This window comes from Balaenoptera musculus, chromosome 9, assembly GCF_009873245.2.
Source record: "Balaenoptera musculus isolate JJ_BM4_2016_0621 chromosome 9, mBalMus1.pri.v3, whole genome shotgun sequence".
Taxonomy (NCBI): domain Eukaryota; kingdom Metazoa; phylum Chordata; class Mammalia; order Artiodactyla; family Balaenopteridae; genus Balaenoptera; species Balaenoptera musculus.
This window is the reverse complement of record NC_045793.1, coordinates 79,757,639-79,780,078: the sequence shown is the minus strand read 5'-3', so window position 1 is coordinate 79,780,078 and position 22,440 is coordinate 79,757,639. Positions and strand designations below refer to the sequence as shown.

Genomic DNA, 22,440 nt, shown 5'->3' with positions numbered 1-22,440 from the left:
TTATAGAAGTTGAGAGTTCTAGCTTTCTTATGCCAACTCATTCCCTCCAACCAAGCTCCTAACATTACGGTATGTCCATTCTTATAAAAGCTATATTTAATCATTCCATTACTATCGCAAGGTAAATATTCTTCCCTACTTTGAAAAGTAGTGTTCTCTAAAAAAGACTATTACAAGAAACAAAGAAGGACACTACATAATGATCAAGGGATCAATCCAAGAAGAAGTTATAACCATTGTAAATATTTATACATCCAATATAGGAGCACCTCAATACATAAAGCAAATACTAACAGCCACAAAAGGGGAAATCGACGATAACACAATCGTAGTAGGGGACTTTAACACCCCACTTTCAGCAATGGACAGATCATCCAAAATGAAAATAAATAAGGAAGTACAAGTTTTAAATGATACATTAAACAAGATGGATTTAATTGATATTTATAGGACATTCCATCCAAAAACAGCAGAATACAATTTCTTCTCAAGTGCTCATGGAACATTCTCCAGGATAGATCATATCTTGGGTCACAAATCAAGCCTTGGTAAATTTAAGAAAATTGAAATCGTATCAAGTATCTTTTCCGACCACAACGCTATGAGATTAGACATCGATTACAGGAAAACATCTGTAAAAACTACAAACACAGGAAGGCTAAACAATAAACTACTTAATAGGGCTTCCCTGGAGGCGCAGTGGTTAAGAATCCACCTGCCAATGCAGGGGACACAGGTTCGAGCCCTGGTCCAGGAAGATCCCACATGCCACAGAGCAACTAAGTCCATGCACCACAACTGCTGAGCCTGTGCTCTAGAGCCCGCGAGCCACAACTACTGAGCCTGTGTGCCACAACTACTGAAGCCCACCTGCCTAGAGCCCCTGCTTCGTAACAAGTGAAGCCACCACAATGAGAAGCCTGTGCACCGCAACGAAGAGTAGCCCCCTCTCGCCACAACTAGAGAAAGCCCGCGCACAGCAACAAAGACCCAACGCAAACAAAAATTAAAAAATAAATAAATAAATGAAAATAAACTACTTAATTACCAAGAGATCACTGAAGAAATCAAAGAGGAAATCAAAAAATACCTAGAAACAAATGACAATGAAAACACGACAACCCAAAACCTATGGGAGGCAGCAAAAGCAGTTCTAAGAGGGAAGTTTATAGCAATAAAATCCTACCTTAAGAAACAAGAAACATCTCAAATAAACCACCTAGCCTTACACCTAAAGCAATTAGAGAAAGAAGAACAAAAAAACCCCAAAGTTAGCAGAAGGAAAGAAATCATAAAGATCAGATCAGAAATAAATGAAAAAGAAATGAAGGAAATGAGAGCAAAGATCAATCAAACTAAAACCTGGTTCTATGAGAAGATAAACAAAATTGATAAACCATTAGCCAGACTCATCAAGAAAAAAAAAGAAGACTCAAATCAATAGAATTAGAAATGAAAAAGGAGAAGTAACAACTGACACTGCAGAAATACAAAGGATCATGAGAGATTACTATAAGCAACTCTATGCCAATAAAATGGACAACCTGGAAGAAATGGACAAATTCTTAGAAAAGCACAACCTTCTGAACCAGGAAGAAATAGAAAATATAAACAGACCAATCACAAGCACTGAAATTGAGACTGTGATTAAAAATCTTCCAACAAACAAAAGCCCAGGATCAGATGGCTTCACAGGCGAATTCTATCAAACATTTAAAGAAGAGCTAACACCTATCCTTCTCAAACTCTTCCAAAATATAGCAGAGGGAGGAACACTCCCAAACTCATTCTACGAAGCCACCATCACCCTGATACCAAAACCAGACAAAGATGTCACAAAGAAAGAAAACTACAGGCCAATATCACTGATGAATATAAATTCAAAAATCCTCAACAAAATACTAGCAAATAGAACCCAACAGCATATTAAAAGTATTATACACCATGATCAAGTGGGGTTTATCCAAGGAATACAAGGATTCTTCCATATATGCAAATCAATCAATGTGATACACCATATTAACAAATTGAAGGAGAAAAACCATATGATCATCTCAATAGATGCAGAAAAAGCTTTTGACAAAATTCAACACCCATTTATGATAAAAACCCTCCAGAAAGTAGGCATAGAGGGAACCTACCTCAACACAATAAAGGCCATATATGACAAACCCACAGCCAACATCATTCTCAATGGTGAAAAACTGAAACCATTTCCACTAAGATCAGGAACAAGACAAGGTTGCCCACTCTCACCACTATTATTCAACATTGTTTTGGAAGTTTTAGCCACAGGAATCAGAGAAGAAAAAGAAATAAAAGGAATCCAAACCGGAAAAGAAGTAAAACTGTCACTGTTTGCAGATGACATGACACTATACATAGAGAATCCTAAAGATGCTACCAGAAAGCTGCTAGAGCTAATCAATGAATTTGGTAAATAGCAGGATACAAAATTAATGCACAGAAATCTCTTGCATTCCTATACACTAATGATGAAAAATCTGAAAATGAAATTAAGGAAACACTCTCATTTACAATTGCAACAAAAAGAACAAAATACTTAGGAATAAACCTACCTAAGGAGACAAAAGACCTGTATGCAGAAAACTATAAGACACTGATGAAAGAAATTAAAGATGATACAAATAGATGGAGAGATATACCATGTTCTTGGATTGGAAGAATCAACATTGTGAAAATGACTCTACTACCCAAAGCAATCTATAGATTCAATTCAATCCCTATCAAACTACCACTGGCATTTTTCACAGAACTAGAAAAAAATTTTCACAATTTGTGTGGAAACACAGAAGACCCCGAATAGCCAAAGCAATCCTGAGAAAGAAAAACGGAGCTGGAGGAATCAGGCTCCCTGACTTCAGACTATACTACAAAGCTACAGTAATCAAGACAGTATGGTACTGGCACAAAAACAGAAATGTAGATCAATGGAACAGGATAGAAAGCCCAGAGATAAACCCATGCACATATGGTCACCTTATCTTTGATAAAGGAGGCAAGAATATACAATGGAGAGAAGACAGCCTTTTCGATAAGTGTGCTGGGAAAACTGGACAGCTACATGCGAAAGAATGAAATTAGAACACTCCCTAACACCATACACAAAAATAAACTCAAAATGGATTAAAGATCTAAATGTAAGGCTAGACACTATTGAACTCTTAGAGGAAAATATAGGCAGAACACTCCATGGCACAAATCACAGCAAGATCCTTTTTACCCACCTCCTAGAGAAATGGAAATAAAAACAAAAATAAACAAATGGGTCCTAATGAAACTTAAAAGCTTTTGCACAGCAAAGGAAACAATAAACAAGACCAAAAGACAACCCTCAGAATGGGAGAAAATATTTGCAAATGAAGCAACTGACAAAGGATTAATCTTCAAAATTTACAAGCAGCTCATGCAGCTCAATATCAAAAAAACAAACAACCTAATCCAAAACTGGGCAGAAGACCTAAATAGACATTTCTCCAAAGAAGATACACACATTGCCAACAAACACATGAAAGAATGCTCAACATCATTAATCATTAGAGAAATGCAAATCAAAACTACAATGAGATATCATCTCACACCAGTCAGAATAGCCATCATTAGAAAATCTACAAACAATAAATGCTGGAGAGGGTGTGGAGAAAAGGGAACCCTCTTGCACTGTTGGTGGGAATGTAAATTGATACAGCCACTATGGAGAATAGTATGGAGGTTCCTGAAAAAACTAAAAATAGAACTACCATATGACCCAGCAATCCCACCTCTGGGCATATACCCTGAGAAAACCATAAGTCAAAAAGAGACATGTACCACAGTGTTCATTGCAGCTCTATTTACAATAGCCAGGACATGGAAGCAACCTAAGTGTCCATCAACAGATGAATGGATAAAGAAGACGTGGTACATATATACAATGGAATATTACTCAGCCATAAAAAGAAACAAAATTGAGTTATTTGTAGTGAGGTGGATGGACCTAGAATCTGTCATACAGAGTGAAGTAAGCCAGAAAGAGAAAAACAAATACCATATGCTAACACATATATATGGAATCTACAAAAAAAAAAAAAAAATGGGGCTTAAGAACCTAGGGGCAGGACAGGAATAAAGAGGCAGACTTAGAGAATGGACTTGAGGACACGGGGAGGGGGAAGGGTAAGCTGGGACGAAGTGAGAGAGTGGCATGGACATATATACACTACCAAATGTAAAATAGATAGCTAGTGGGAAGCAGCCACATAGCACAGGGAGATCAGCTCGGTGCTTTGTGACCACCTAGGGGTGTGGGATAGGGAGGGTTGGAGGGAGGGAGACGCAAGAGGGAAGAGATATGGGGATATATGTATATGTATAGCTGATTCACTTTGCTATAAAGGAGAAACTAACACACCATGGTAAAGCAATTATACTCCAATAAAGATGTTAAAAAAAAAATAGTGTTCTCTGATTATACTTTCTTTCTCGAAAAAAAAAAAAAAATGTTGCTTTTGTTAATAATTTCCCAATTGTGACATTTGCTTAGACTTCCTTAATATCATGATCAAAACTTTCCACACCTTCTGAAAAATGCCTCCATAAAATTTTCAAATGAAACTCTGTCAGATTGTTTTTTGTTTTCCTCCAGGAAACATCCCCTTTTGGCCCTTTCTTCCTCCTGCTCCAATCTGGACTGTCTATTCTCTGGCCTCAGGAATAACTTCCTCAAATTTCCTTCTACCACTCTCCTAGTATGAAACTCATTTTTCCTGGATCCCATGTCTTTCCTCTTTGATTTATTTTCTTATTTTGGTGAGCACATCTCCAGAAGTTTCCTAAAAAAGAGTGACTGTGACTTATATTTTTGAAATTTTCCATGTGTGAAAATGTCTTTAATTTACCTTTGTTGATAATTGGGCTAACTATAGAATTCTGGGCTGAATAGCTTTCACCCTGAGAGAGCTGAGGCATTTATATACTATCCTCCGGCTTCCAAAGTTATGGTTTAGAAGTCTCATGCCATCAGTGTCCCAAGCTTTTGAATGTCTTGTGTTTTTCCTTTCACCTCCTCACTCTTGCTATTATAAAACTTAAAATAATTGGCCTGAATATGTCTTGTTTTGTTTTTCACTTATCATGCTGGGCATTCAGTGTGACATCTGATCTGAAAATTAATTTCCACTGATTCAGGAAAATTTCCTTTTGGCTTTTCATTCAGAACAAACAGATGTCAGTTATCTGTGCAACTTTTCTCTAGGTTTTCTCCAGAAAGGGTCCTGTAGCTTTCCCAAGGAAGATAATTCTGTACAGGTGTGCACAGAATTTGCATCAGAATATGCTTATGGACTTCCAAGAGGGAGATTCAAGATACAGTCACAGAATAATGTCTTCCCTAATTTCAGGCAGTATTACAGGGCATAAACAATGAGATCATGTTTTCCATTTATAGTTTCCCATAAATTGTTAGTTCTCTGCTGATGACTTCAAAATAGACACCTAAAACCCCACTGCCTCTCCTAAGTCACAGATCAGAATTTCCAGTAGCCTGCTTGGTACTGTCATTTCTCCCCCAACCACCTGGTCCTACTGACTATAATGACTTTAATGACATGACCTAGTTCCCAGGCTCAAGATAACAGAATCGTTTTTAGTTACTCTTCCTTATTCTCTTACTCTTTTATTCCCCTATTTAAATAATTGCTACCTGTAAGTATATTGCATTTCCCTCACATCAACTTCCAGGTAAATTTAAAGCCTTACAGATTTCCTCATGCAAATTATCTATTCTTCTTCCTAAACATTTATTCTTATCATCAGCCAGGCTAAGAGCCATATTACTGCTTCTCAAAATTACTATAACAGGCTCCTAAACAACCTTGTTCCTTGCCCCCCTCCCTCTCCAATCTCTCCCACATGATGCTGTCTATTCTGTTGTTTTCCTTCAAATTAGAATTAAGTTAGAATTTCATGATCAAAATCCTCCAATGCCAACATATACTTCATTCAATAAACTCTAAATTTCTTCCAATGTTCAAAGTTCAATTTCTCACCCAACCTCCTCCGAAATTCTTTGAAATGTTTGGTTTTATTTACCCTAATCCTATGGCATCAATCTTTTTGCAGTTATTTTGTCCCTTAAAAAGACTAGAAGCCCTAGCAGATAAGAATAATGTCTAAATCATTGCTGCAATTCATCACCTCTTCTTTCACATAAGAAGTCTAACAAACATTTAACTGATGATTTTTCAAACTAGTGATTCTTGTTTATGTTGGTTTATCTACCTTCCATCTAAACCAGGATTTATTACAGGATTATTAATAATTCAGAGAGGTTAATGTGCCATTTGGAGACCCAATTGTGGCTCTAATGCTCTGCAATCATTAGAGATTCCTGTTGTGATATCCAAATGCTCCTGTGTGTGTTGGGGGTGGGAGGATGGAGGAGAGGGAGGTGGGAAGAGGAGGGAGTTGGAAATAAAACACTCTAAAAGCAGTGCTTCTCAGGATTAACATGCATTCAGATCAGCTGGGATTCTTGCTAAAAAATGGACTCTCACTGAGAAGTCTGGGAGGGGGCCTGAGATTCTGCATTTCTAACAAGCTCTAAAATTATGCTGGCGCTACTGGTCCTTGAACCACAGCTGGAGTAGAAAAGCTAAAGAACACTGTGGCCCCAATTGCCTTGAAGTGCTGGACTCTCTTTCTTCTCCACACTACAGTTTCTCTCAAACCCTTATATGATGATGTGTTTATTTATGCAAAATAGCCAAATTATTATTATTTTTCCTCTACAATACTACATTGTTAGAATAAGGGATGTACAGATGTGACCAATGTGATTAACTTATAACTAACTTAATTGCTATAAGTGATAAATAACCTACTTAGTTTCAACCAATGACATATAAAACTTTTTCCCCTCCATTTTCTCATACAAAGAAGAGAAGTACATTCATTTAATATGCATTAACCTGGAAGGAAAATGTAAAGATGACAAGTTATGATTTATTAATTGACTTTCAAGTAAATGTCCTATTATGTGTGGCAGGAGAAATTGTATCCAAGATGCCTAAATATATTTTTAAAGACCTTGAATTTTCTTCACATTTTACTTCAATTAATTCAGTAATATATTATGTCTGGTCTCTCTTTGAAGCCTATCATAATATCCATTTGTGCTTTATAACTTCCAAGGAGCTTTTCCTCTATTATTTCATTTGATCCTTAACCAAAGGATGATCACTAATTTCCAGATGAGAAAACGTAGATTCAGAAAGAGCAAACAACTGTTCTAATGGTACAAGAACAGTACATGGCAGAGAAAGCTAAAACCTAGAAATTTTCTCTTTTTTCTTAGAGAAAGCTAAGACCTATCGAGGTCTTCTAACTCTAAGCCCTATCACCCATTACAGCTATATTTTATATTTTAAGATTTACCATTACTTAGAAAAGCAAAGTTCTTTTTCAAAACAATTCTACTTACTGTTTTTATGGAACATACCCACAGACAAGTTCACTTCTATTGCTTCCTCCACTTTACCATTCCACTGGGATTACTGAAATATTTATCTTATTTTCTAGACTGTGTCTGGCTCACTTTGGCTTTAGTGAAATAAACCTCTTTATGAGTATCTTTCTTTCTAAGTAAAAAGCACTTTAGCTTTAATTTATGCCTCTTTTGTATTAATAGGGTTAAAACAGCATGTTGAAAGGACTCAGAAAAATGCAAAATGTATATTACAAGTTCTTAAGAAAGAGAGAGGCATTTGCCAAATTTTCTGTTAAAAAGACCCAATGACATTCATTTAAAAAATACCTGTAAACTTATATTTTTACATTTATACTGAAAGAATCTCACTGTAAAAATTCCTTTAATAAGACCCAAGAAATTAGAGCCAAATTTTAGGTAAGTGAAGTCATATATCAAGAAATCGTATATAAAAAATTTTATCTCCTCAGTAATTTACAGAATAGTAAACCAACTATATACAGTATACGATCTATTCAAAGAAACCTATTTTAACCAAAAAATAGTGGACTGGGTTTAATCCCAGAAAAATTTGCCTTTACTTAAATTATGCCCTTATAAGTTCCTTCCATATTTATGCATAACAAGGATGCAATTCAAGTGTCTCATGATGTAGCTCTCCTTTACCCTGCCAGGAGGACACTGCTGACCACATAGGCCTCAGTGATTTTTATGTATGCTCCTAATTCCAGGAACACTTTTTATATGATACTTTTGTATGGCAATATTACATCATATGTTACCGTGTATTATTAGGTAATTTCTACCACTCTGTGAACCTCTACAGATCAATCATGTTTAGAAGAATGCTCTACATAGTGTTAAATAGATTTTAATAGTGTTAAATAGATTTTAATGATTACTAAATCACAGTGTTGGATACAGGCAAGTTGTAGTACAAACACTATTGAACTGAAATGCAGAAGGCTTGGATCAGCTTTTTAATTATCTACTTATGTGACTCTGAGGTTATTATTTAATCTTTCTGAAGTTTTATTTCTAAATCCTTACATAACAATTTTCTAAACATATGTAGTACTTACATCCTATATCAATATATCAAACTGAATATATTTTTATATCTGTTTAACCTCTCTTTCCACCTACACAACAGTTGACACTGATAATGAACCAGACAATAGCTTACTATGCAAAATAAGCCAGTTTTATTAACATATGTTCTAAAAGTAGCCTGATTTTAGAGGAAAAAAAATCATTATTTTCTTCAATAGGGTATGAATTATCCCACATTTCTCCTGAATCATTAATTATTCCTCTCCTAGATTATTTCAATTAACAAATAAATATGCTGTTGTTTAGCTCATGAAAAAAACAAGTCTCTTGATCTCATTGTCCTTCCAGCTACTACTGCCCATGTCTCCATTATGGGAAAACTCCTTGAAAGAATCATCTACACTTGCCTCCAGTTCCCGAGCCCATGCTCTTCAGAATCCATCCGAGTTGTGCACTGGCTCCCACACTTAAAGACACTGCTCTTATCAAGGTAGACAACAGACTTCTGTTGTTAAATTTAATGTTAATTTTTACTTATCTTTCGTGACACATTAGCTGAATGTGACACTGCTGATAATCCCTTTTCTTACTTTCTTCATTTAACTTTCTCTACACCACAACTTCTGGTTTTTCTCCTACATACCTGGGCACTTCTTTTAGTTCACTTAGATGCTCAGTCTTCCTTTCACTAATTTCCTGACTTAAGAGTATCCCAGAACTCAATCCTCTAAATTTTCTATATCCCTTAGTCATCTCACAGAGTTTCATGGATTTAAAATTTTCTCTATGCTAACTGCCAAATCTCCAATTGACATCGCCTATAAACTCCAAAAATGATATACTCAAGTGCTTTCTAGGCATCTTACTTAGATATCTAATAGCCTTCTCAAACGAATATGTCCACTTGATCTTCCCACACAACATTCTTTCACAGTCTCTGCCATCTCAGTTAATAGTAACCCCATCCTTAGATCAAAAACAAACAAACAAAAAAACCACGGAGTCAGATTTGACTTCTCTCTTACTTCATATCCAATCCATCAACAAATCCTGTTGGCTATACCTTCATATCTTCTTCTCCTACCTCCACTGCAACTAGTCTGGCTCATAGACCATCATTTCTCACCTGGATTATTACAGTCCTCTCAGACTTGGCTCCCTATTTCCCTGATCTCTCCCTTTCAGTGCACACACAGTACAGAAACCAGAGTGATCCTATAATAATGAAAGTCAGACCATGTCACCTCTGTGCTCAAAATTCTCCAATGGATTCCCGTAACACTCAGACTAAAAACCAACGTTTTAACAATGGCAGCAGTGAAAGGATCTCATCCTTCTTCCTTCCTATTAACTCTCTGATTTAATCAATTTTCTTCTTTCTCCCATTCCACTGGTTTTTTTGCCATACTGTCTTCTTTAAGATCCTTGAACATGCCAGACACATTTTCACCTCAGGACTTTTGCACTTGCTGTTCCTTTTGCCAAAAATATTCCTTTCCTGAGTATCTGCATGACTTGCAACAATAATTTCTTGAAGTATCTGTGAAAAATCACTCTCTGGGTGAGCTCTTTCTTGAGCACCATATTTGACTACTACACCCCCACCAATCAACTTTCCTGATTCATTTTTCTCCATAGCACTTATCATCTTCCATCTTGCTGTGTAATGTACTTATGTATGGTCTACCTTTCTGTATCAGAATATAAACTACATGATGCCAGGGAGTTTTGCCTCTTCTACTTGCTAATATATCCCCTTGTTGCCAGCATGGGGCTGGAAACAGTGGGCATCAGAAACTATTGTTATTAACCACTGAGAGCTGAATATCAAATACACAATAATATTATCCTTGATCTCTTAAACCTACGAAAGCCCAGTCCCACACACAGCCTCAGTTTAGAGAAAATACATCTGGGAAAACAAGTGAGTCCATTAAAAATTAAACCATCAATGACTTGCTCTATAGAAGAAAATATATGGGAATTCTTACTATAAGATTGATAATGTTTCTTTACTATGTACTTAAGGAGAGATATTCAGAGCAAGTCATCTTCCTTTCTCATTGATTTGACAACAAAAATGTCCACTTTAGAAAGGAACTCCTGAATGATTTTATGATTCCTTTTAACCCACCCTGAAGGCTACCAACCACTCAAAGACACTACTCTTATCAAAGTCAATAATGACCTAACGGCTTGTTAACTACTAGAAGACCATGAAGATAAAAATACTGGAAAGTACCTTCAATAAATTCACAATCTGTGGGTGGTACTGGACTGAGGGAAACTAACCCTAGTAGAAAATGTTTGAGAGTAAACAGAATCAATTTTAATATATGCTGTAAATCCCCAGGAGGAAACTATGTAATATTTTTCAAACTTGTTTATATAGGGAAAACTCTGGTCTGGGAACAACCATTAATATCTAGCAAGATAATAGTGTTTCACAAAAATTAATAATTGACAGCATTTATTAAATGTTTGCTATACCAAACACTGTTTTACGTGCTTTACATGGATCAAGACACCTTCACACTACCTCATTAGAATTAAATAAATTAATGCACTTGGAAAACTGCAGTACATAAAATAAACATCCATATATCCCACAACTAGTAACAGCAGTTAAGACCTAATAAGCAGTTTGGCTTCAGAACCCGCATTCTTCACTGTTATACTCAATCGAGATAACAAAACTGATACAAAACTAGTCAAATCAAACAAGTTAGATGAGTCAAATAGCCATGAATCTCTACTTGAGGCACACCACATTTCACAGCTAAATAGAGTCATTTGTAAATAACGAAAAATATATAGACTTATCCACTCATTCCTCAGAAGACTCAAACAAGATAAAGAACTATTCTATCAAATGCACTAATGTTTAGTTATACAATAGCAGATAAAAATTTTAAAGATGATTTCCAGTTTTCTTTTCTATGAAAAGACATAAGTTTTGGAGGAGCAAAAAATAATTAGTACTATTGGTAGTTACTGAGAAGAGCATACTGCCGAAGATGTAATAATGAAACCTTGTATTTTTTTTTTTTATATCTTGATATTTGTGTTCCTGAACATGCAATGTCTCCCTCAAGGGCACAAGGTGGCAAGAACATGGGCCTGGAACTAGAGAGATGAAAACACACAAGTTAGTTCTGCCACTTAACAGCTTCTTGCTTTGGGGCAAGGCCTTCAGGTTCTGACCTCATGTTTCTTATCTATAAAATGGGTATAAAAGTGATGGTTCTTCATAGTGTCCTAAAGTCTAAGTAGGGTCCTGGATGCAGTCTCCTGTTTGATGTTCCTGATAGAACTTCCCACTATTTGAAATAACCTTCATCTGTTTGTTTACCTGTTTATTGTTTGCCTCCCTATCTGGTAAAGAAATTCAAGAGGGACAGTGACTTTTCTCTTCCTTTTTCAAAGTTTTTGCCCATTCCCTCTTTAGCTATATTACCTATCTCATCTTTAGGAGTTTTCCAAACAAATACCATTGCAGATACTAATGATTCCTGGGTATAAATATCCTTAACCCGCATGAGTTCCTTCATGATGATTTATAATACAAAAAATGTTTACAGTAATTGCAAGACTGAAGTTGGTCATTTTTCAAAAATTATATTTACTACATCTGCAGTATAAAGTATACAAGTCACTGTGAGAAGCTCACCTTGTAAGGCCATATATATATATATATATATATATATATATATATATTACCCTTATAACACAAAACCCAGAAATACAGAACATCCTGACCTCTAAGTTTCCTTACTTGTTACTCAAGAAACTGATTTAGTATGCATAAATGCGCAAGAATTCAAAATATGCAACTGAGGGGAAATCTCTTTACACAACAATAGAACCAAACAAGCTCCTGTGGATTCAGAGGTTCAAAGCTAAGTCTTTATCAAAGAGCATTCTTTGGATAAAATGGTTATTTTATTTCTGTTGGCCTTTAAGAAATCCCTCAAAATAATCTTGCAGCTGTTTAAAGTAGCTAACTCGACTGATACTGGCTGTGTCTCTGGTCTGCACCTAAGGAAGCTTGAGTTATGGAAAGCAAAGCTGATTTTGTGCTCATAAAAATGAATTATTTTTGAAAATACAGTTAATTTTTCATTTTGACTGATTTTTCTAACCTCACATTCTGGCAGTATTTTAATGCCAAGCACGAAGTTTTAGACTCCCTCAAAACTAAGCAATGGGTGATACTAGCTGATCTTCACTCATTAGTCAGTCATAAGAGAAAGAGAAAATGCCAAAGGAGAGTTGTGATTATTATCTCAGAGGCAGGAATTTTCCTCATCATAACCCCAAGTTAGCAGTGATTTTTATGTCATAACTTTGTTTATTCAGGAATAGGCTACTTTTAAAAACTATTATATCAGGATTTGAACTACTTTCCTTTTACACTCTCAGATAGGCAGAGAAGAAGTGGCTAGGGAAACTGTTGAAATTCTCCCAAGCGTATGGTTAATGCATACTTACTTCATAGTGCTGAACTGATGATTTCCGAAGAAAAGTCCCCAAATTCTTATAGGTGGAAAGAGGCATATTCTGTAAGCATTGTCAGTAATTCTCCTAGCCAAGATCATTACTCTATTATTAGCATACAATCTGGCAATGAATGGTTAACAGCAGCCACAGGGTGCTATAGGAAAGAGGGAGGGGGAGGGGGGAGAGGAGAAAGGGAGGACAAGGGGGAGAGGGGGTGAGGGGGTAGTGAGTGTGTGTGTGTGTGTGTGTGTGTGTGTGTGTGTGTGTGTACTGAGGGTGAGTTGAGAGATTTTTTAAATTCCTTCCCTGCATTCAGTCTTTGCTATTGCTTTTGACATGTATCAATAGATAATCTACATGTAGATAAATATCTAAAAAATATAACATTTGGAAAGTATACTAAATATAAGAACCATCCAACGAATAGTTCTTATTGCATTTAATCCAACATTTATACCAGTTCTCCTTTTATATAAGTACTAGGTGCTAGAAAGAGTGAAAATCTATAGAGAGATAAATAAAACAGGATTTTGAACTCTTATATGGTTGATTCCAAGTATTAATACAAAAACATAGATTCATACCAAAAAAAAAACCCCTCTAACTAGGGATAAACTAATTAGCAGCAGCTACATAAAATTAATGTTTTTTAATTTTTTTATTTTTAGGAACTGATTTGTTATTTTCTAATGATCAAGTTACCACATTTGAGTTAATATTTTACAGTCACTCATATAAAATTTTGATTATGAACACAAATTAGCACAATGACAATCTCCCTTTTTCCCATAAGATTATCAAAGTCTGTAAATCTCTTTTGGCTACCAAGAGCATGTAGTCTTCTTCAACTCCATTTAATTTTGACAACTGAAATCATATAATCAGTTAGTCAAATATCAGCATGATGCTTCTGTGAACTTTAAAGTTCACTTCGGTAGGTAAGCGCCTCAGGGAAGAACTGCTGCTCTTGTCTAGGGTGTGAGAAATATGATTAGGCACCCAGGCTCTCCAAAGCATGGGGCTGACTCAGGAGCTGAGCCACCAACTAATTTGAGACCTTAATTTCTTAATTTCTCAGTACCTCAGTAACCTCATTTATAGGCAGATGATAATAATCCCCACCTCACAGGGCGGTGATGAGGATAAAATGACATAATTCACACATATTCCTTATACCAATGCTTTGCTCATGATGAATCCTCAGTGAGTAATTATTAACTATTATTAAAGTTTCTTTCCAAGTCTAATTTATTTTGCATTGTCCACTCTCATCAATGCAATGCTCTTGTGTTATTCACTATATCACAGAAACCAGGTAGTATTTCCTTTTATTTTCCGTTCAATCTATTTTCACACTTTCTCTTTTTTTTTTTTATTGTTTGGCTTTTCATACTTGTTTTCTGTTCTGTTCTTAAGATAAATTTTGAAAACAGGCAAACAAATCTGACATGTGTAATATGATGGGTTGTGAAAAATCCATATTATATACTTGGGTGATCCATATCTCTATCAGGATAGAGAATATTTCCATAAGCCCAGAAAGTTTCCTCTCATATCCCTTTCCATTCAATCCTTCCCTCAACTGCACAAAGGCAATGTCCTGAATTTTTTTAACCATAGATTAGCTGTCTCTGTTCTAGAAATTCGAGAATATAAAAACTCAAAAATAATGTTACCTTAACTCTTTAATTCATAAGGTATAAATTCCAAACAAATACCAACATATGAAATGTGTAATGAGTATAATAAGGTAATTCCACTTAAGCTTACATTAGACATCAAATTTGCTTTTATTATTTTTTTTTTTTTTTTTTTTTTTAATATTTATTTATTTATTTGGTTGTGTCGGGTCTTAGTTGCTGCATGTGGGCTCCTTAGTTGGAGCATGTGAACTCTTAGCTGCAGCGTGCATGTGAGATCTAGTTCCCTGGCCAGGGATCGAACCCCGGCCCCCTGCATTGGGAGCATGGAGTCTTAGCCACTGCGCCACCAGGGAAGTCCCTGCTTTTATTATTGATATTTAATTTGAGCTGAAAATAAGTTGTCTTAAAGATTAAAACTGCCAGCATAATTTTTACCCGCCAAGTTCAGAATAAAGGAGTTTGAGTCCCCTACATTCCTCTTGTTACTTAGGTATTAAAGAAGCCAAGGGGATATTACAGAAAAAAAAAAAAAAATCTTTGAGCGTGAAACTTGGCTCGTTCTCTCTCTCTCGATATATATATTGATATATTACACTTACATATAAACACATATTAGCATATAAACTTTGCTTTCATACTAATTTAAACATTTAAAAACAATTAGCTTAGTAGATTTCATTTCTTAAATGTTTTCTCATCTCTGTATTTTAAGCTTTTCACACAGACTATTTTTTAAACAATAAAATATGTATATGCTTGAGATATTCAAGGTATTTTAGTTTGTTAATATTTTTGAAGATATCTTACTGTTTTAAAAAATACTAAGGATCAACGAATTAGTAGCAGCTGTATAGAATTAATGATTTTTCTGTTTTTAGGTTGTTGAGCTGCACCCCACAGGCCTACAAGGCTTGTGTTTGCCCAGCTTCAAGACCAAAGAGCCCGGAGCCAGCGACAGAGACATCAATGGTTTAATGGATGGGAGATCTTACATGTCTGAAGCAAGGTTCTGGAGCAACACCCCACCATGTATGCGGCGGCTCATGGCGAAGCAACAAAGCGAGCAAGCTTCACTCCCACGGGCAGGGGGAGGTTACCACTTATAAGGGAAATTGACGGCAGTTTGGCTCATCAGTTACCAGGGAAACCAGCAGAGGGGCCCGCCCCTAACTGCCCCTTTGATAGGCTATCACGGTGGCTAAAATTAGAACAATCATTAGCTGGGGCATGGGGCAATCATGTAGGAAGGTCTGTCAGGTGAGTAGGGTATAGGTGAAGCAGGCACTGGTTGAACAGGGGACTTACAGAGAGCAAGAGAACAGCTATCTTGAGTGGCCTGACCATACATAGGTATTGATTTATTTTAATATAAAACTGACTACAGGGACTTCCCTGGCCGTCCAGTGGTTAAGACTCTATGCTTCCAATGCAGGGGGAGCGGGTTCCATCTGTGGTAGAGGAGCTAAGATCCCACATGCCGCGCAGCATAACCAAAAAAAAAAAACTGACTACAACTTGCTGACCAAAATTTCCTAATTATGCTAATCAGTAGTTAAAAATTGTAAATAATGAGCTGAAAAGCATACATGAACAGTTTTGGCATCTATTTTCTTCACCAAGAATAATGAATCAGTGGGCTTTGCGTTCTACAATAATCTTATTATTAACTGATGCCAATACTACAAACATTTCACTGAAGTCAGTATGCATTTCTAAATAAACGAAGGCAACCCGAAAAACACGGACACATTTACCTTTGTAGGTTAGCTTGAGTCGTGGAATATTTTGCTTAGACGTTCCAGTGACTGGAAGAAACAGCATGGTCATGCTTAGCATCATCAGGGCATGAAAAAGGTACAAATCATGGTTTCTGGACTTTGGTCTCTCATCTTTAGTAACAATCATGATGAAAACAGTGTTCTGTTTCAAACAGCGTTAATTTAATCTAAAAAGAAGAAAAGAACTATTAATATAGCAGTTTGCAGATTTTCCTACACTTACTAAATTATAATTTTCTGAATGTATGTAGATTTAAAAAAATGCTTGCTCCTTCTCTCTTGTTCTGCTCTTAGAAATTGTTGCAAGGGAAACGAATCAGAACTGAGTAATAAAATACAGGTCTGGCTTTACTCAGAGGACATGAGTACAGAACTAAAAATTCAACTACTTATGTTAATTAGCAACTATTTTTCTACTAAAGTTTTTGTTTTGTTTTGTTTCATGCAAACATAGGAGTGACCAATTCTTTCTGTAACTTGATGAATTCTTGATCAGATAAGAATACTGGTAGAAGCCTACACTTTCCCCATACCATCCTCAAAGGAAAAGACCCTCAAGCAAAATTTAATAAAAGCTGTCATTTTGAGAGAGTTCTTTTGTTTCTGACAAAAAATATTTTAACAGTTCACCTAAAATTGGGACAACTGGACATGATCAGGTCAGGGCCAGCAGTATAGATTTTAGGCCTGGGACAAGGCACTCTTACCTGCACCCTATACTACTCCACACAGGGCAGCACTGAATATAAAAACAAACTGTAAAATAAAAGGGTTTATAAGAGGTGGTGGTTATTAACTAGGTTGCCATAAACAAGCTGCCTTGGTTGTCTTTGTTAAGACATGGAGTAAATCAAAACACACATATTTCAAACTAAGCCTGGTAATAATAATTACAAATAATATTCGTTGAGTATTTACATGAACCAGATACTTTTTAAGAAGTGTGTTACATAAATTAAATCACTTAATGCTGTTAAATTAATTAAACAAGTAGGTCATTAGACTGAGGTGGCTCTAATGCCATGGTAGCCTACCTAATCAAACAAAATCTAAGCCTGTAAAGGCCTCAAAGCTATGAACTCAGAACGCTAAGAACAACCAAACAGTTAACTAGGCTTTAAGCTATAGCCAATAAAATAATTTCCTTTCTTTGTTTCCGAAATTTTCTTTGTGTAAGTCTTCCCCCTAATATCCTATCAGTGGAGTGCTCCTAACCACTTCCAGTTTGGTGCTGTGCAATTCAAATTGATTTTTGCTCAAATAAATTCTTAAAAATTTTAATATGCCTCCATTTATTTTTTAATCAATGCTAATGACAGTCAAGAAAGATAGGTAATTATTTTCCTCATTTTACAGATGAGGAAACTGAGGTACAGGGTTTGATAACTCTCTCAAGGTCATGTGGCAAATAAGAGATGGATTAAAACATTTGTTCTGGACTTCAGCTAGAACCAGCCTCCTTAGCCCCTAAGTCTTTAGGTGCTTTTCATTATGGCAGAATCAAGTGACCTTCAGCTCTTGATGCAGTCTTCAACTTCTCTTCCTTCTCCTCGACATCTTCTAATAAATAGCCCACAGAAAGGATCTTGCTATGCGTACTTCCTGGGAGGATTCCAGATGTGGTACCTGCTTCAAGTACCAATAATTTCTTGGTAACAGCTTTAGCCATAATAAAAAAGTATTATACTTTAGTATTTTTGTAATTATTTAATAACAAAATAAATACTTTATGTCTATATGGCTTAGTTTTAAGAGAATGTCTAAATAAGAGTATTTTTCTTATGGTAGATCAACTCTTTACTAAAATGCCTCAATGACTTTGAATCAAGGTTCCTTAAACTTACCTTAAATCTCAGAAGTTAAGATCAATCTGGGAATGTGAAATAAAATAAAATATAGGGATGTATTAATTTTTTATACAAGACAAACGTTCTAAGAATAGACTACAAAGTGTATGTTGTTTCTTCATGAAACGTTGAATATGAATGCTTAATAAAGTATATTTTCTCAGTTACTTTAATTACCCGTAGGAAGTACCAAACTATTCTGTCTTTGTGTGTAATCCATGCATATTTAATTCTTTGATTTAGAAGATTACTACAAATGAAAAGAATCAAGTTGATTTAGATACTCATTTAAGAATATCGTATGCCACACATAACATATTTTATTCACATTTACTTGACATTTCTTGATGATTTCACCTAATGACATAATTTAAGAGAAAACAGGAATGTCTGTCTGACCAAAAAGATCTACACTATCAGCAGTCCTTAATGAAAATTCTAGTTTTAAAAATTTCAGTAATATATATTTTAAAATAAAACACTAATAAAGCCCTTCTGTAAATAACATATTTAAAACAAACTCAAAAAATAAAGAGTTGTATTATTTCAAAACTAGTAGGAAAACGCATATGCTATTGGCAAAAAACAGAGTCACTTAACTGGTCTACAGAAAAATTTATCAGGATTAGTTTTAAATTATGTGAGTTTTAATTTACTCACTGTCTTAAGAAATGCATGTTTGCAACTTTTCAATTTTACATTTACACCAGTAAAACACAGATGTATTCTCTGAGTTACAGATTCTCCTTAAAAACTTACTGTTTTTTTGCAAATAAGAATCTGCATTTAAGAATATATAATACACATATACTTATGGTCATTAACACCATAACTCATCTCCAATGATTTATTAAAGTGAGAAGAAAGATAAGATTCTTATTTGAAAGGAGCAGTTGATTATACACAAAGTATCATGAAATAATTGCTAAAATCGAGATATTTATAAGATGCTATGGAAGGCAGCTCAAAGGAGTATCATATAGGTTTAAGTAAGACAAGGATAGTTTCATAGAGGACAGAGAAAGGAGAATAAAAAGCAAAAAGAGACATTTCCAGGTAACAATGATACCTAGTTAAGGGTTCCTGAAAAGCTGGAAGCATGATAGGCGTGAGAAGGGCGAGACAATGTAGCATAATCCAGTGGAGTGAAAGAGAGGAAACCAAAGAGGGATTCGGCCTAATGCTTAAATGTGCCTCATGCCTGCTCTGGTACCTAATATACAATATTAGGACTCAAACGATGCTGTTATTCCACACTGCCTTTGGTCTTAGATCATATGTGCTGGTTTCATCCATATTCATCAGTGCTTCTCTAATCCCACTTGCCTGTTTCTTTTACTTTTCCCTATGTCCACATGTTAGCAGAAAATGGGTATCTGATCACAGCAGATCCACAGCTTTGCCACACAAACATGTATCCTTCCACCTACCCATACCCTCCAAAAAGAGTGAAAGGTTAGTTGAATATAGAGATTAAGTATATTAAATTTCTCATTAGGTTTAGTTTTTCTGAGCTTCTGGACATATGTAATACTACTTTTTTTTATGACATGTAACAATGCATGTAATGTGAATGTATGTTTATGTACACACGCGAAAGAGAGGAAACTTTCCGTGTGTGCATTTTATTAGCAATAATGACCTCAGTACAGGACGTTTCCTGTGAATTAATGACCAGTTGAGGTTAATGGCCCTTAGCTATGTATTGAGATATCTACTCCTCCAACTGGTCATTAATCGCTAAGACATGCCCTGTGGTCCAACACTATAAGTTAAGAAGATTGATGTTTTGGTTTCCAATGAACAGTAGTCACACTGTTCCTTGTTACCTAACTCATTAATATTGTTAAATAACTTAAAAATCAAAGCACTGCTTTCCTTGCTAGTATGACATTCCAATAAGTGCCCACACGTGCTGAACCATTTGTTAAGGGTGAGGAACAAAATAAAACAAAAATTCTGAAACTCCTGGAACGTTTTTTTTAAACTTTATATATTTTTCTCCTATAAAACAATCACTCTATAACCTGCTGCTCCTGATTCTTTGTATTTCCTCCCAACAATCCTTTGAATTCAATAGTTAATCTTTTAATTGAGATAATTTATGGGTTAAATGTATTGCCAACAACCTCTCCAATAATCTATTGATATTTTGCTATCTTCCAGTGCATGTCAGTGTGTGTGTGTGTGTCTGTGTGTGTTTTTTGTACCTACACGTGTGTGTGTCCCGCATCTGGGACGAATTATAGAGAGAAGTAGGTGTGATTTAACCTAAAGTGGGTGGATTTGGTGAATTGCATAGGTTATACTGCATGCTACTGTCTGTAACAAGCTCGACCTGGAGCCAATTAACTACACATAATCTGTTCCAGATGTTCACTGGGACAAACAGCACTCTTGGGGATCTTCAGATGTGGAGCCAATAGGGAGTGTTGTGATTATGAGAGATTTTTACACACTGTTCCACTAAATCAGAGCTCCAAATGCATAGTCTCACACTCAAGAAGGCCTTATGCCATTTCCCAAAGGAATACAAAGAGTCCAGAACTTATTAGATGGATGGTAAATCGTCAAAAATATTATTTGAGGAGCAAGGAATATAAAATTTTGCATACTTCATTGATTTCTCTTATTTATTTATATCTATTTGTTGCAAGAACGTATAATTATAGTGAAAAAATAGACTATATGCATAGGAAAAGAAAATACATGATAAGTCTTCACACCTGAAAACCTTGAACTTAGACGTAGGATCATTTCTCAGGTATGTGTGTGCTTGTGTGTGTGTGTGTGTGTAGGTTGGAGAAGGGAGAAAAAGAATCCTTGATTTCTTAATTTATAAAGAGCTATTTGTTCTTCATACCTTTGTGGTGCATATGAGGTCACTTGAGAATTTTTTATCTAACTCACGAGACACAAAGAGCTATGACCATCCCCAAATTAAAGGTACTACCAGTATAAACTCACTTTAGCCTAACTGTAACTCATATTTTTGAGTTATTGTTTGATCAGATGGTTTTCCTATAGAGTACATAGACTAATCAATTTAGTAACATTACTTCCTGGCAGGGACATGGAACATAGTGACAAAGAACCAAACAGAAATTATAGAATAAACTTGAACAACAAAGAGACAACATAGGCAAACAAGGAGAAACTTTATGTTTGCAGAGAGATATCTTATATTCCATTGATCAAGTGCAGTGACATCAAAGCAGAATGCAAGTGGGATGAATGAAGGCTCACTGGAATGGTGCTTGGAATGCTAAAATTGTCATTTACATTTATTTTATGTCATCCTTTTCCAATTTCTCTTTCTGTGTTTTCTAATATACATGATATTCTACTACTTTAGTACCGTCGAGGGTATGCAATCACTGCTCAAGTTGTACAGTATTATTACCAATGGATGGAATTTATAGTGTAGGAACTTTTGGTTGATGAATTTTAACTGTCCATTAATAGACTTCATTGCCTTCAGATGTCATGAATTCTTCATCAATTGATATATTCCAAAGTAGTCTGTCAGACCATCTGATTTTTCAGAGATCATGAAAAAAGAGACTTACATGCTACACTCTATGTCAGTAAGAATAAATTACAGTAATTCCATTTTTATTTTGCAGTGGTTTAAACACAATGTTTGTATTTCTAAAATACAATGAAAGTATATTGTTGTATAAATCCCTGCTCACCAAAGCATCACTGTTACATGTTACTTGAGTTTGGAAGACTTATAGCCTTGTACTTAGAGCCAGATCAAATTCTCCATGATCTTACCTCTAATGAATCCAGCTCAATAAAAAATAATAGAATAATGAGATTTTAGAACATACATGTGTAACATGTTAGATTTAATATTATGGGTTACATTTTTTTCCTGAACATGACAGTAACAGCAAAACCATGCTTACATTGTAAAGAAGTCCTAAAGAAATCAAGTGCCTCCGAAGCCCAAACTGCTCAAATAATTAACACAGAAAAAATTAATAAGACATGACGATAAATGACTTTGCTAGCCATCTTCTTTAGCCTATATCTCATATTAATTGGCTACTCAAAGCAGATCACTAATGGTTATCAATTTGTTGGGTCAGAGAAAGCAACAACAGCATAATCATAGTTTGTTTCTC

The 22,440-nt window shown here is 35.4% G+C and overlaps 1 protein-coding gene across 2 annotated transcripts in view; it reads right to left on the bottom strand.

The window, feature by feature from the left end:
- The window catches only part of SEMA3D (semaphorin 3D), a 209,139-nt gene that overhangs the window by 121,120 nt on the left and 65,579 nt on the right, over positions 1 to 22,440 (bottom strand). The window contains exons 3-4 of one of the 2 annotated variants that reach the window (XM_036864311.1): positions 18,305 to 18,330; positions 16,437 to 16,627 (exon numbers count right to left, since the gene is read on the bottom strand). In XM_036864311.1, the coding sequence (XP_036720206.1) occupies positions 16,437 to 16,587 (151 nt within the window). In that variant the 5' untranslated portion in view covers positions 16,588 to 16,627; positions 18,305 to 18,330. The remainder of the gene's footprint in view (positions 1 to 16,436; positions 16,628 to 18,304; positions 18,331 to 22,440) is intronic. The other variant, XM_036864310.1, reaches the window with a different exon arrangement.